The sequence below is a fragment of the Solea senegalensis genome, unplaced genomic scaffold (genome assembly GCF_019176455.1).
Source record: "Solea senegalensis isolate Sse05_10M unplaced genomic scaffold, IFAPA_SoseM_1 scf7180000015652, whole genome shotgun sequence".
NCBI lineage: Eukaryota > Metazoa > Chordata > Actinopteri > Pleuronectiformes > Soleidae > Solea > Solea senegalensis.
In genome coordinates, this window is record NW_025321404.1 from 1 (window position 1) to 15851 (window position 15851).

Here is a 15851-nt window from a genome sequence, read left to right on the forward strand (position 1 = left end):
TCAGGATTCTCTGGTTCTTCTGGCTCCTCTGGATCCTCTGGTTCTTTAGGAACCTCTGGTTCTTCTGGATCATCTGGTTCTTTTGGCTCCTCTGGTTCTTCAGGATCCTCTGGTTCTTCTGAGTTCCTGGATCTCTGGTTGCTTCAGGATCCTCTGGCTCCTCTGGATCCTCTGTTTCCCCAGGATTTTGTGGATCCTCTGGTTCTCCTGGGTCCTCAGGATTCTCTGGTTCTTCTGGCTCCTCAGGATTCTCAGGTTCGGGATCCTCGGGATTCTGTGGTTCTTCTGGATCCTCTGGCTCCTCTTGTTCTTCTGGATCCTCTGGTTCATCTGGTTTTCCTGGGTCCTCTAATTCCTCTTTTTCCTCTAGTTCCTCCGGGTCCTCTGGTTCCTCTGGTTGTTCATAATTCTCACAGAGTCTTGTTTCATCTGGTCTTTCTTCTTTCTCAAGCTTTCCCGGCTTTTCAAGTTCATATGGTTTCCCTGGCTTTCCTGGCTTTCCATGTTTATATGGTTTCCCTGGCTTTCTTGGTTTTCCATGTTTATATGGTTTCCCTGGCTTTCCATATGTATATGGTTTCTCTGGCTTTCCTGGCCTTGTGGGCTTTCCTGGCTTTCCATGTTTATATGGTTTCCCTGGTTTTCCTGGCCTTGTGGGCTTTCCTGGCTTTCCATGTTTATATGGTTTCTCTGGCTTTCCTGGCCTTGTGGGCTTTCCTGGCTTTCCATGTTTATAATGTTTTCCTGGCTTCCCTGACCTTCTGTGTATTTCTATTGTCACATATTTCCCTGGTTCAGCTACATTCTCGAGTGTGGCTAATTTCTCTGGAAACTTTTCATGATTTTCATGTCCTGTTTTTTTATGTCTTTGTTTGCCAAGCTCTTTTTTTTCTTCTGGATTAACTAGCTGCTTGGTGTTCATATGTTTAGAAGATTTTTTGTCTTTCCATTGCTCAGGGATGCCCTGATTTCCATCTTGGTTATCTGGCGGTTGATGTTTTTGCTTGAATGCCTGTGTTTGGTAGCTTCCTGGTTAAAAAAATTATTCAATTATGCATGTATCAGAATACAGGGCAGAGAACATCACATTTCCTCATGATTGTTTTATGGAAATGAACTCACCAACTAAAATGACTGCAAGCAAAATAATTTCCAGCTGTTGAAAAAATAGACCAAATGCACAGCATAAGATTATTATTGTATTATTCAACATGTAATTGTCTATTGTCAGCAGTGAATTAATGAATATGTATAAAATAAATACAGTACCAGTTTCATCCTGTTTGAAGATGATTCTGGTCCTTTCCACCTGTAAATATGAAAATAAATATAAACATATTTAGTAATTATCCACCATCAAAAATCTTATTTGTGATTGTTTGTGCAAAGAATTAAATGACAAATTATATATATATCCCGTATTCCGTATGTCTTAGGTATTTTTCAACCTACAACACACATCCTGAAAGCATAAATTAAACAACCCAGTGTCCTTGTAATGTCCTTGTAAGTGGATTAAGTGGATTTAAGATCTTATAAATTGTCTTTCTTAAACATTTAATTGTATTTCCCCCCATAATATTGAGGAATCAAAAGTGAGTGCTCAAAAATAACTTATTTGTTTTGTTTAAATTCGGAGTGTCACGATCTTGAATGTAAAAAAATGACATGTAATGTTATGTAAAAATCATGTAGAAGTTATTATAAAAACAACTCTGTTAACACATGCAACTCTTCCGTCCTCATTTGTAGCTAAAGCGATAACTAGCGCTATAGGCTTGTTTGTAGCATCAGACATGTGACTTTATTCAGTGGTGGAAAACCCTGGATTTAAGCATTTACTGGTTATTGTTACATTCATATTGTTAATTCTAAATTATTTAAATTTATAACAGTAAGGCCTTAGTGTGCGACATTGCAAGTGAATGATAGACATTGTATCACTCATGACAACATGTAGACAATCGAAATGGGAGCTAAAGAATTCAATGAGTTATTGTGACGTATAACCAATGAGCCTAGTCTAAACTAGACAAGTCTAAAAATGGAAGACCCATCTGTGCTAAAAGAGAGGAAAAAAAGATTGAGAATTTAATCCAATTGTGAACTTAAGTCAAAAATCAAATCAAATTAAGGATTTGCAGAATCATGACACCCCTATTTTGAATGTTACAAATAATTCTCATACCCAGAAAATTCTTTATAATTCTTGTCAGTTGTAATAGTTTAAGTAGAAAAAACAAAATAAGCAAGACACTTACCCCAAAGTCGAAAGTATTGACTGATGCTGATGGTGTCAATAAATGAAACTCATGCTGTGCCTCCTTCTCTCTCTCTCTCTGTGTGTCTCGGTGAGAAATTGGTCTGAGCTTTAATAAGTCACAGAGATAAGGAAGTTGGGTTTGGTGCAACAGTACACACCCAAAATGTTACAGTTAGTTAAAACAACTAATAATTATTATAATTATTTTCACAAGAGCAATTTTCAAAGAGCAATTGCAGTGTCATGGGTTGGCACCAATTTTGAGAGCATTGTTTAAATTGTTCTGGCTGTGCCCTTTGCCTTGATCACCTGTTTCCCTGGCAGGCAGCGGACACAACTGACACTACCTGTTCAGCATCAAACTGCAGACAGAAGTATCTTTTTGGTTTTAATAGTGGATGTTTTTTTTACAGCTTTATGAGTTGAGAAGCAAGACCACTTATAATATAAGTCTTATAAGTAAAGTGAGCGTTTTTAGTTGTAGTGATATATCAGTTTTAATAGACTGATATATTAATATGGGGACCCACTTGTCAAAGATGACCTATAAACCCAGTTTGTGCAAACGTGTGCAAGGTAAACTATCCATTTCCAGCAATAGTATGTATCAAACAAATGAATCACAACTTAATTTTATTGAAAACATATCCACGTACTGAAAATACTTAATAGATGAGATAACATGAATGCATCTTGTCACAGTTTACATGATGTCTGATTGCTTTTAAAGTCATATTTGACTTGGCCTTGCTAATGTAACAGGTGGTACTGTTTAATTTTAAATATTGCATCCCAGTCTGTTGCACAGACGCCATTTTTTCTTTTTGGTGTGACTGTGACTTTATTTTTGGGAAAACAAATAAATCTCAATTCACACTTGCATGTCACCTTACAGTTGGTAGTTGGGCCTACTTAAGCTGCACTTTGTTCCTTAAGTGGGTCAGTTCATGCCCATGCTCCTGCTGTTTTACCTCATATAATGATGGTGCCAATGATGAGCCAAACTAAGGCTGTAAAGTCCCAGTCAATTTGTGAGTCGATACGCTCTGGTTCAACTCAAATTCTGATTGGTCGACTTTTAGTTTTGCCGTGTTAACTTCATACCGTCTATGGTTAATTTGATTTCATCAGGAGGATACCAAGTGCTAATGGGGGTGTTTTCAGAGCACCCCTGATCACAGATAACAGCGTGTTTTCAGAGAACACACCCATGTTTTAAGTGTTTTGGATTAGCCCAACCCACAAGAGACAGATAGATTAAAGAACGTCCGGTGGTTTTATTTATTTTGAGCGTTTTATTTTAGGCTACAGTCAGTCCTCCACTAACATCCATGTTAAACGACATTGGCAGTGTGGCAGCAATTTTACAAAAATAGATGGTGGGAAAACAGTTGAATGCAAAGTTTGCCAGCAACAGTTTGCATATCACAGCAGTCTATTTGTCTATTTGTCCCCCCGACTAGTCGATTTTGAGTCAAAATTTTAGGGTTTCAGTCAACCAATAATTTCTTTGGTTTATTACAGCCCTGAGCCAAACATTGCTTTCTTGGGACAGCCTGCTGAATTGTGGATTAGCCAAAACCTTGACTGTGCTGGAAAATGAATGAGCTCTCTCAGCTCATAGGCGTATTTCAGATATACTGTAAATCCCCAGTTTAAAGGCTGGAAAGAGCACTGCAATGTTTTGTTTGCTGTGAACCATAAATAAATGACTGTATGTTATTTCATATTCCTAAATTCTATCCTAGTAGTATCCTAGTCCTCTTAGTTTTCTAATTCCAAATGAGTTAGAAAGCACATTAAAGCATTTATTCACCTCTTGCATCAGAGGAAAACACAACACACCCACATCAAGAACGCCACACCTCAACCAAGAAACTAATTTGAATATCTCAACTTTTTAAGAGGACTGAACCCAGAGTAGGTGTGAGGACACTTCTAACCGGGCGGGGCATACAATTACCAATCACCTCACAGCACGTTTGAAACAGCTACTCCACACCAAATAAACAAAGACAGAGTCAAAAAAACATTTCAGCACTGTGTAATAATAATCTTGAAAACCAAGGCTGGCATCAAAAAGTTGACCAAAAGCATAGCATACCTTTAGAAGAGCTATTGAACTCACTGGAACTCATTATTGCCTGCCACAGTTTTTTTTTTTTTTTTTCCTTAAGGTCTTATTTTGACATGATGACAACATTAAATCGGAAGGTCGTTGAAGGCTGAATCTCAGACATTGTACATCTATTTTTCGGATAATAACAAGTTCCTATTTTGTGGCAGTGCACAGGGCATCGCATTGCAACAAGACAAATTAATATTTTTAAAACCACTGTAAGGTTTCCTACAGACAAACCAAAGTGTCCATAACTTTGCACGTGTACAGACAGATTCTATAGAAGACTGTTCATGAAGCCAGTACTTGTTGTTGTAACAGTGGATTGCAGAATGCATCACGTGAGATTTAATTACGCTACTGCCAGAGCTCCTGCTATCTTCAAACAGACTATGCTGTTCTATACAGCTCCCTTTCAATTTCGATTTCAACACTAGCCTATATCAGAATATGGAAACACTCTCCTGCACTGGTGTCTACTGAGAGAGTGTTTGACTCATTATTATCTGAAAATACACCTAGAATTTCTGTAACTCAATGTCCTGTGTAAACATTGTGTATGTTGTGAGAGTGAATGGTTGTTTATCTCTTAGTTTTATCATATGGGGCAACGGTAGATCAGCGGTTTTTCAAGTTGAAGTTTGTGGGTTTAAATTCCCGACTCTGTTAGACTACATGCCGATGTGTCCTTGGGCAAGACACTTAACCCCAAGTTGCTCCTGGGCTGCATGAATGTGTGAGTGTGAATGGCAGTGTAAAGCAGCTTTGAGAAGTCATCAAGACTGTTTACTGTGTCAGCTGGGATTGGCTGCAGTCCCCTGTGACCCTCATGTGGAGGATTAGAAAATGAATGAATACATAAGTGCCACCGTTACCAAAATAATCCACATTCTTTGGCAAAAGGTTATGCAGAAAAGGTGAGCAATAAAACCTGAGAGCAAAATTACTCAAAGCTTCTTCTTCTTTTCCTGGACTAGTACTATGGCGTATTTCCACCGCCTCAATTCAACTCGCCTCGGCGCGGTTATTTTGCATTTCCACTACCATAGTACCTGGTACCTGGTACTTTCGTATTAGTACCTGCTCTGGCGAGATTCAAAGCGAGCTGAGGCGATACTATGCGTGACTATGAGTGCCGTCACAGGAAGAGGCATGAGCAAAACGTCCGACACAAAAATCAAACCGAACAGTAGATCAATTAAAAAGACTTAACAATCCTAAAAACGTGGGTTAATCTCCAACTATTACCAGGGAAATGTCTAAAATCTCAATATTTATCAGAGTAGTGTGGTGTAGTGTATTTAGCGACAGCACTGCTGATCCTGCTGTATTTCAGTCCAGTGACTGTGTCAGATGGAGTCTTTGCTCCAGTCATGGAGGAAGTATTGAACAAATATTTTTCATGAACTGATTCTAATGATTCAGTTACTGCTTTAACTGCTTTACAAGTCACTTGTCACTCGTTTGTGTGACGGTGTAAAACGAAGTCACCGCAGTTTCATGCAGCTGTGCAGTGATGACTCTGCCCACATTGAGTAGGTACTATTTTGTAGTGGAAAACCAACCCGTGCCGTGTCGAGGTGAGGCGAGCTGGGACCATAGGTGGAAAAGGGGCTTGAGTAAATTTATACGTTATTTAACATGACCAAATAGAATAGGCTTACTGGCATATGCTGTCCCAGTCACTTCAGATCTGGTGTGAAGGCTCAACTGTGACCACTCAGTGAGCACTCTGTTGCATATTGAACCTTTTAACGTATACTTTCTACTTTGACGTTGTGACCCATAATGTGATTCTACCTTTAAAACTGGTGGTTGAACCCTCTCTCTTTACCGTGTCATTGGAGTAGCATTGATGTAGTCGTGTTCACACTACTTTTCATCAGTCAGTCGTACATTTTCAAAACAAACAAGAGGGATGTTTGTATTTAAGAGGGATGTTTGTATTTATACACACACAGTCTTGAAAGAGATAAATAAACGTGAAGAAATTTGGGAGATTAATATAATTAAATTTATTTCAATTTGTAAAAACAGTACATTTGAAATGATATCATGGTCCTATTATGCCCCCACTTCCTTTTATACACTTCCTTGTATCTTTGTGTACAGTTTGATGCAAAATCACTACTACACAGTGTACAGAGTTATAATTTGGCAGAAGATGCACATGCAGGTTGCATAATGAGCCAACGGAGTCTTTTTCACAGAGTATATAGTAGACCTTTTGAATCAGAGCTCTGTCATTTCACTAGTGCTGTTTGAAAACACGGTAATCAATGAGCTCAAGTTGCAGTGTAAAGTAGATAAGAGGTAACAGCCGTCCTCTGGAAATAGAATAAATGCAGGGAAATCCTCCGCCTTCAGACTCTCATCACTGCAGGGAATGCCTAGACGGCTCCATCATTCTGAAAGACAAATGTTAATATTTAAAATACTAGTTTAACATAGTCCTCCAACTACTAATTTATGTAATGTGCTGAAACTGGGTTAAGGAGTTCTTCAAATCACCAACTAGGTTAATGACACAGTACACTGCAGAACATTAAATTAGGTAGTTATTAGGGCAGCCTAATAACAGCCTATGGGCTAATGGAATGGGAACTTGTAATCTGAGGGTTACCAGTTGAAATCCTAACAAATCAATGGCTGGGGTATTGCTAAGCAAAGTTCCTAATCCCCATTGCTTTTGGTTTGGACACTCTAACTTGACCCTGGCCCTGGTGGTTGCATCAGGAAGGACAAAAAAAAAGAAAAAAGAATCTCTCTACCAAATCAAAATATGCAAATGACTGTAGAGCAGATGATCCTCTGTGGCAAACACAAGAGAAAAAAATGTGTGTTTCATCTCTCCCTTTAGTGAACTTTACAGTATTTGTTTCTGACAAGCTTATTAAAATGTACTACATGATTACAATAGTGTAATAATCTGAGATTCTCATCTAGGTCTGTAATTATCTTGTATTATTCAGTTTTCACTTCCTCCAAGTAAAGCGGTTGACTCTAAAGTGTATGTAGGTTACCAGTTACTTTGCAATAGACCAGTGTCTTATCTATGGGGGGCGACGACGTAGAAGTAGAGTCAACTCGTCTCGAAGTAGTTACTGACCCCTCCACAGCAGCCACAGTCACCACACAGACATCCCAGTAGGCCATTCACCACCTGCACTGCACACAGTGCCATCTGGATTAAACCCATAACCAGCAGCACCGAGAACAGAGACAGATGCCAGGACACCGCGCCAACTGGCTCAACACACTGAGACCAAGTGTCTTTTTCAGACAGGTAGGCCCTGGAGAGGGAGAGAGCGACAGAGGAGAGAACATGTTTTTATCTGGTGACCTGTTGTATATAATAAATGAATAATCAGCAACATAAAGCCACCACCAGAGGACCAGCAATTAAAATTAAAAGGGTGGGAAAATGTCAAAAAGACGTCCCATTTATTTTTTTAATTGTATGTTTTTATGTTTTATTCTTATGTTTTGTTTATGTGGTGTATTTTCCCAGACGACACGTTTGCACAAGCGCACTTTGCATTACTGGAATTACGCAACGGTTTATGCTGTCGGAAAAATCCAATATCCAGCTGCACGTCAAAACCAACATGTGGTTATTATGCTAATTTCACTCGCGTTGTTGCAGAAAGCCGGGGAAATCATCGTCGTTGTCCCCAGAGAGGAGAGAGTTGGGAAAAACGCCTGTACATAGTTAAATTCAACACGCTGGTGTTCATGTACAACTGCAGTTTTTTGATTTTTAAAAAAATACATTTTTTAGTTTCTCCTTCATTTTAAATGAATACACTATTTTAATGTGTAGTAAATTGTAAATAACTGCCAGATATTGAAAGTTATTCTGGAAAAATGGGCAAAAACACTTACTCACAGGATCATTTTCTGGCTCTTTTATGGCTAAAATAAGCAAAAGAGTCCAGACGGACATTTTCAGGCTTAGTGTGTTAAAGGGTTGAATGCCCTTGTCTTGTAAAGCACTTGTGTAGCTGTGAAAAGTGCTTAGAAATAAAGATTAGTTACTCACTACTTACTTGAATTGATCTAATGACCCAAACGTATTCTCACATATCTGTGTGAGGAGAAATTTTGTGCTAGACAATGCACCTATTAATACATGTTCTCACACAGAAACTGCTGTATTTGTAAGTCCTTATGAAGAATCAAGACAGTGAGGACTCCACTGCGCACCAATATAGAAAAATCTAAAGAGAATTTACAGCAATGGGTTAGTAAGGGAGGAGTTAAAGCCCACATAGACCAGAAGCTCCAATTAACGCTGCGTTTTTTGTGTGTATCTGCGTCATTACCTCGTTTATGAAACCCTAAAGTTTCAGAACAAACAGTTCAGCCACTGCTGAGAAAATAGTGTTGTATTGTTTTCCTGGGCTCTGCAAAGCGGATCGGCATTTCCTTAATTTGATGTCTTCATCAAAAATCCTCACCACTCCTCTCACCACCGTAGCGCCTCCTGGTGCGGGCACTAGTCCGGGCACATCCGGTTGCGTACATTTAACCGCAGAAGAAGAAGAACTACTCTTGTTGTAGCTGCTGAGATGCAGAGCATCCACCGTGCCAGAGGGGGAGCTGTGTATCTGAGAGCTGGCCTATCTATTATGTCACTTCCAGGTACCTGGCCAATCACAGGACAGTGGGAAAGCTCCTGTTGGCTGGCCAATCACAACACAGTCCACATTCTAGGGGTGTGGTTTTGGTCTGAAACAGCGCAGCTGACGAGAGCGTCAGTGAGGAGATATTTTGATTGGCTCGTTTGCAGCGATTAGGAGGTTTTTAATCATGAAAACAAGTTCATATATGTAAGTAGACCTCCATAACTAACATAAATGTGTGATACAAGCATTCTATGTCACCTTTAAAAGGTAATTGTTTACTTTACCAAAAACACAACAGAGGATGATCTCATATGAGAATGAGACAACCTACTGTATGTACAGAGTACAAACAAACAAACAAACAAAACAAAAGTGAGGATATTTTATAATATGCAGCTAGTGTTTCACAGTAATACTTTGTGTATCTTACCCATTTGAGAAGGGAGTGTCCCACACCATTTCTGTGCCGTTGACAATCTTACACTTTGGCCCATGGTTAATGGCCACGGCAGAGACGATGACTGAGTAACCCGCTCCCAAAACACCAACGGCTGCAAACAGTATTGAGCTCAGCATCTGCACAGTGGCGAGAATATGTCATATTGAGAATCAATACAGCGTGTCAGATCATGTTTAACTTCCTAAACAAGAATGCGCAGAGACCTGAATGTTGTCAAGCGAGAGAGCCTGTAAGGTTTTATCTCTGTCAGCATATTTTGACCTTTAACGTGCTTTTTCAGGGTTAAGACCTGGTTTTAGGGTAAGGGTTAGGCACTTAGTTGTGAGGTAAGGGTTGTCCTCATTACTTTACTTCATTACATTACTATGAAAACAGGTTTGTGTGTGTGTGCATGTGCACGTGTGCAGTAATTTGCATACAGTAATTAGTTTACTCATTCTTTTCCTCCTCACGTGTTCTTGTATTGATCACTATGAGCTGTACTACAACAACTGCTCTGTGTCTTTGTCTTTGTTAGAATAACAATGTGGAGCTCCCATCAGAGGAATGTGTCCAGACGCTAAAATCAAGTTTGCAAAAACCCTCTTTTGATCTAGAAAATAACATAAAAAACCCCACATCATTTTTCTACGTACATGCAAGGCCATATTTGAAAGTTAAACTTAATACGATATATGATATGATCTAATTTATTTTAAAATAAACCAGAAAAAGAGTATATCATTCAGTGCAGGAAGAATCAGAAGGTCCGTCTGACGTGTTTGAAGACGGAAAATGTCACTGTATTATACACAAGATGATATGCCTTGAATTTATTGCTTGCAAACAATAAACTCATATGTAATAATATTTAAATCAATGTATGTGGCACCGTCACATTACGCAAAACAACTCTGAGCGTGCACAAAGTAAGCTCAGCTGTGGTATCAGCACGTCCAAATCTCTCACTGGTTTTACATGTGCACACATACATGTACTGGAACTTGAGTTATTTGAATGTCTAAACTTTGGTTGCATCCAGTTTGTTGTAGTGTATTCTTAGATTGTTCCTGAGAACACGCTAACATTTAAAGGAAAATGAAAACGGTCTCTGTAGAGCTGTTTTGAACCCGCTCTCTCGTCTTTCCTTTTTTTTTTTTACAACTCAAATTTGAATCCCGCCCCAAATGTTTGAAAGTAACAGGTGTACATAGAGATGTGACACGTCAATAGGTTGCGCAGGGAAACATCCCCTCACCGCAAATCTCCGCCCACAGCTTTCATTGCCACAGCAACCGCAGCAGTCGTTGTTCTTTAGACCCAGGAAGACCAGTGCTGGGAAGATCATCTGTTCACACACACACATATATGTATAAACAGAAGGCAGGTTAACAGCCTAATGTCTGACTGTATAGTGAGATACAACTGAGCGGGTGTTTATTTAAACACCGCTTTGCCCCAAATGTTGAGAAATATGCTAGGAATACAGTTACATATTGCTATGTATATATATATATATATATATATATATATATATACTATTGCTATATATATGTAGTATGTCGCAACAAAAGAACATTTTTGTGATGGGTTGGATCAATCTACAAATGATTATCTTGCTAATTGTTAATTCTACTAAAATTAAAACTGGAAAAGATGTTATTATGATGGAGCTTGTTAAGTCTGATAGACGGTGAAAAACCATAGACTTTTTTTTACAATCACATCGACTAGAATGTAGCAGAAACAACGACCCAAACTGTATTTTGACCTTTCTTTTAAATTACTGCAGTGAATGCACTCACCAACACTCCAGAACCCAGGATGCCTCCAAAGTACCAGACCTCCTCGGTGATGTTTTCGCTCTCCACAGGCTTACCGCTCGGGAAGAAGAGCAGGATGTTGCACAGAACGCAAACAATCGCGAGAGGCATCAGACTGATCCCCAGACACTTGGCAAAACTACCCGAGCACATCTCTGATACCGATTTTCCAAAACACCACTGACTGAAAGACACACACTATTGGACTTAAAAGTATCTTGTGGGCTTTGAAAACCTTTTTTTTTTTTTCAATTATCTTAAATAATTGATTAAAAAAAAAAAACTTGGAAATTTAAGGTTAAGTCTCTTGTATCACTCCACCAGGTGGGTAAATTGTCTCCAACTTCAGCCTAACTTCCTCCCTGATCTACAAAGCTCAAAAATGTCTGCCCTCTTTACTCTAATATATCGAATGATCACACTTCCTCCACGTCATCCTTATTTATAGACCCCCCCACCCCACTCGTCATTTCACTGCTTCTCTTTTACAGCAACCAGCCGTCATATGTCACACACATACACTGACAAACATATCGTGTGCAAGCAAATAGGTACGGGGGCATAAATGAAGGATTGTGCACACAGACAAACCAGTGAAGACACAGTGGTTAATGTTTGACCATGAGGTTCGTGTATATGGAGACAGAAGAGGAAGTCACAGAGAGCTGGTCGATAGAGCAGGGCCCTCACGGCTTATCTGCACCTGCCACAATGAGAAAGACTTCTTTATTAAGCGGAAAATGCATTGTTCATCTTTCGGTGTTAGGTGTTTACTTTGGGCGAGGTGCACATACTAATTTAACAATTTTACTTATAATTCTTCATACTTTCTGTGCTACAGACCTGCAAAAGTCACTCAAATCATCGTCAACCAAAGAAACCACAGCAAACTGTCACTCACAACTCGCTGACTTTTTACTTTGAAGTTGTTTTTTTTTTTACATCAACCAGTATTTTATCACGGTATAAAGCTGTTCAATTCTTTATTTTTAGAGAATAAAGTCATAGATTACTTTTTAACTTATTATTATTATTGTTATTATTATTATTATTATTATTATTATTATTATCATCATTATTATTTGTTATTACTTTTATTACTAAATCTAAACTTTTAAACAGGATGGACTGCAGGGCAGCCGTAGTGCCTCTCCTTCTGGAGCCAAAAATGTTATTATCAATATAATTGTTTCCTGAGACAAAACCTTTTGAACTTTTCCAAACAGCCTCGGTTGCTGAAGCGCACATTTTCAAAACACTGAATTACCAACACGTATCCCAGGTGAACCGTGCATTTCAGGTGAAAAACGCTTTCTCACTAACAAAACACATCATTCATGCCTCAAAATCTACTCATTCGTCTACAACACTGGCATCAAGTCTCACTCAGTACACAGACACTGTCACTTTTTTTATTTTTACCTCTCTGAATTACAAAATACTCTCCCGGAATGATCTCAGAATTCGGTAAAACTGCTTTCTCCTGCAAAACCTAATTTCACTACAGACACTGCCTTCTTTCTGCCTAACTCATTCAAAGGCATTTTATGGACTGACAGAAACATGTTGTTGTTTTGCATAGCCTTTTTGAGAGGATCACATTAAGATTAATCTTGTTGGTATGGCCTGTGTATTTGTGCACGTTATGATATATCTCTTTTTATATAGAGTTTTATATACTCCTTTATATTCTGTTGTGAGTTTTATATCTGAAAGTGCCTCGTCTCTGTAACTATTAGTACTATTTATTGACTGGGTGGAGTAGGACAAAAAGAAAAGGGGAGGAGAATATACAGTATATGACGTAAAGGATGGGAGAAAATTACCTTTGAAATATGTCAGTGTGTCCACTGTAATTAAATTAGTGAAACAATGTGTTTCATCTTTCTGCCTGTGTTTTTCCTTTGTCATTAGTACTGCAGTAATACACTAATAATCCCATTAGATCTCACACCCATCCGCCTACACACACGCACACACACGATGTCCTCTGACACAGTGAAAACAATAGCAGAGACCTTGGTGTCATTGATCCTTGTGCAAACTCACACATTCACTCACACATTCACATGTACCCTCCTATTCATTTGATAACACTGACCGGGAGTGGACATACTTCATGCAGTTGGTGTGTGTAGTGTGAGTCACTGTTTCCCAAATCTCAAAATGAGGACTTAAATGTTTACTTTGGTCCAGGAGCACAAAGAAGAGAAGCAAAGAAACCAGAAAGTATTCACTTAAAACTAAACATTTTTTTGTGTGTTTTTAGTCATAAAACCCCAACCCCAACTATTAAAAATATAGATTGTCACACTGATGGACTGTTGTGTTGATAGGGGCAGGCTGAGGATGGACTCCGTCGTTGATGTCATCAGCCAAAAAGGAGGTGTCATGACCCCGAGCGATCCGCAGCCACAACGGTGAGGTCATCGCAACCCCCCCCCATAACACAAGTGACTATAGACACTTGCTGTATGTGTATTTCAGTCACTTGTCCAGAGAGTGAATGATCCCATTGTGTGCTCAGATTGTGCGTCTGTGGAAGAACCTCCCACTCAAAGGTGACACCACAGAGTGTGTCCAAATCAAGCCTTGAGAATGATTCATAAAAATCAGTTTCAATTTCCCCCCCAAAGTGTGGTTTATGAATGGTCATTGCATCGAATGTATGTACGGCGCTTTTTATAGCACACATCGTTTACACCCTCGGCACAGCCATCAGGTTTAATGATGAAGTGTCTCGCCCAGGGACACATCGACAGATTGGCATGTAGACTAGATGAAGGATTGAACCCAGTATTCACCCAGTTTCTACAGAGCTGTTTATTATGACATAAAAGAACCCCAGTTCTGAGGAAAATGGAACTGACAAATGTCTACGCTTGGTCCAAACAGGAACAGCTATGGACATGACAGTTGTTAAGTAATGGTCAGGTTTCTGGCAGAGGTACAGTTCATAGGAGTATGAACTGTACCTCTTTTTGTGTCGCTGTGCGTCTGGCTATAACAGATGCTCTGTGTTACCTGGTTGATTCAGACCATGTGACCCTCCCACTGCGAACCTCACTGGGCAAGAGCTTCAGCCGTCAGTGAGCACAGCACATCCATATTGAGAGGTGTGCTTCTGTGTGTGTGTGTGCGTGCATGTGGATGGGTGTGTTTGTTAGTACCAGTGTGTGCCAGTTGTGCTCTGTTTACTTTAGAATGACTGTAGACTTTTTACTGCCCCATAATTTAATGTTCATCCTCTAATGTCCCAACCCTGCTCAACTGCACTCCATCTCTCTCTCTCTCGCTCTCTCTCCCCCTCTGTTAGCACAAAAGTGTGCCAGTCTTGCTGTGTTTTAAAGGAGTTTAGACTTTTATTGCACCATAACTTTAATGTTTATCCTCTCATGTCCCATTCCTGTTCTGCTGCTGTCTTTGTGTTTGTGTGTGGGATGGACCTTATTAGGATAGGTAAACATGTTAGTTTAACTAAAATCAAGCTATTCTTAGTCGGACTAACATAACGTGTCAGATAATGTAATTCATAGTCCGAGTACTCCTGCATGTATATGCTTAGTCGGACTGGAGTCGGACTGGAGTCGAACTTGACGTTCTGTACACGCACCAACATTTCCTCTCCTGGGCTTTGACCCAAAAGTAGTCGGACTACGGTCTTAACTTGACTAAACTGTGCCTGTAAACGTACTGAGTGATGCCTCACAGAGTCATTATGTTTTCTAAATGGCTGGTTATAGTCAGATGGTATTTGCATCAGCACAAATGTAATATATACAGCTAAATAACCGCCAACAGTGAGCACGAGAGAAAGTAGAGGAAAGGGAGCATTTCTCCCCTACAGAGATTGTTTTGTTTCTGCTCTGGTCAAGATGATTCTGAGAGTTAGTGAGACCGGTATCGTTCAACCTCGGTTGTTTTTAAATGTGCTCTATAAATACATTTTGGGTTCATATGATTGTTTTTTATTATTTTATAATATGAGATATTGTGTATTATTACCGCAGCAATTTACCAAGGGTGCACCTGCGGCACGGATCTGTGCTGTGTGAGCACTAAGGGTTAAAATGGCATCTTTTGTTGGGTTTTTATGACAATACTTACTTATTATGACCTTTTTGAATCTTGCACCTGGCAAATACTCCATATTACAAAAAAACTAAAACTAACTAGAAATTCAAATCGAAATAAAAAAGTATATTAATATTGATAGTATAGTATATCTCAGTTCTGAGTAATAAGGATCTGACAATTTAGTAGTACTTCTTGGTATCCATCTTCACATGTGTGCTAGTAATTAACTTGTTCTTGCTGGCAAGTGCTCTAGACTTCAATGGTATGATGCAATTAACATAAGTTGTGTGTTGTGGTTTTTGCCAGATTGTGTGTCGCATGGATTTTGTATTTATTTATTCACAGCACGGAAGCACGGCAAATAATTACTGCGTGAGTGTTTCTATGTTTCTATGACGTAGCAACCGATGTTTTGGCGTGTGTGCAAAATGGAAATGACACACACCTGAATTAGGAACCTGTAGTTAGTTGGTTATTTTGTTTGCTGTTTTTGGTTGATGGC

The 15851-nt window shown here is 39.2% G+C and overlaps 2 protein-coding genes across 2 annotated transcripts; both read right to left on the bottom strand.

The window, feature by feature from the left end:
- Positions 1 to 5: 5 nt before the first annotated feature.
- LOC122762422 (sporozoite surface protein 2-like) lies at positions 6 to 2321 on the bottom strand (the record flags this gene model as incomplete). Its single annotated transcript, XM_044017605.1, has 5 exons — positions 2262 to 2321; positions 1270 to 1309; positions 1123 to 1156; positions 143 to 1029; positions 6 to 107 (listed from the first exon to the last, which is right to left on the bottom strand). Coding segments are annotated over exons 2-5 (1032 nt in total), but the record flags the coding sequence as incomplete, so codon positions are not given.
- Positions 2322 to 6382: 4061 nt separating this feature from the next.
- tm4sf4 (transmembrane 4 L six family member 4) lies at positions 6383 to 11695 on the bottom strand. The gene is made up of 5 exons (XM_044017606.1): positions 11255 to 11695; positions 10708 to 10797; positions 9441 to 9586; positions 7492 to 7675; positions 6383 to 6790 (listed from the first exon to the last, which is right to left on the bottom strand). The coding sequence occupies exons 1-5, from the start codon at positions 11423 to 11425 to the stop codon at positions 6773 to 6775; spliced, it is 609 nt and encodes a 202-aa protein (XP_043873541.1). The 5' UTR covers positions 11426 to 11695; the 3' UTR covers positions 6383 to 6772.
- Between the last annotated feature and the right edge of the window lie 4156 nt (positions 11696 to 15851).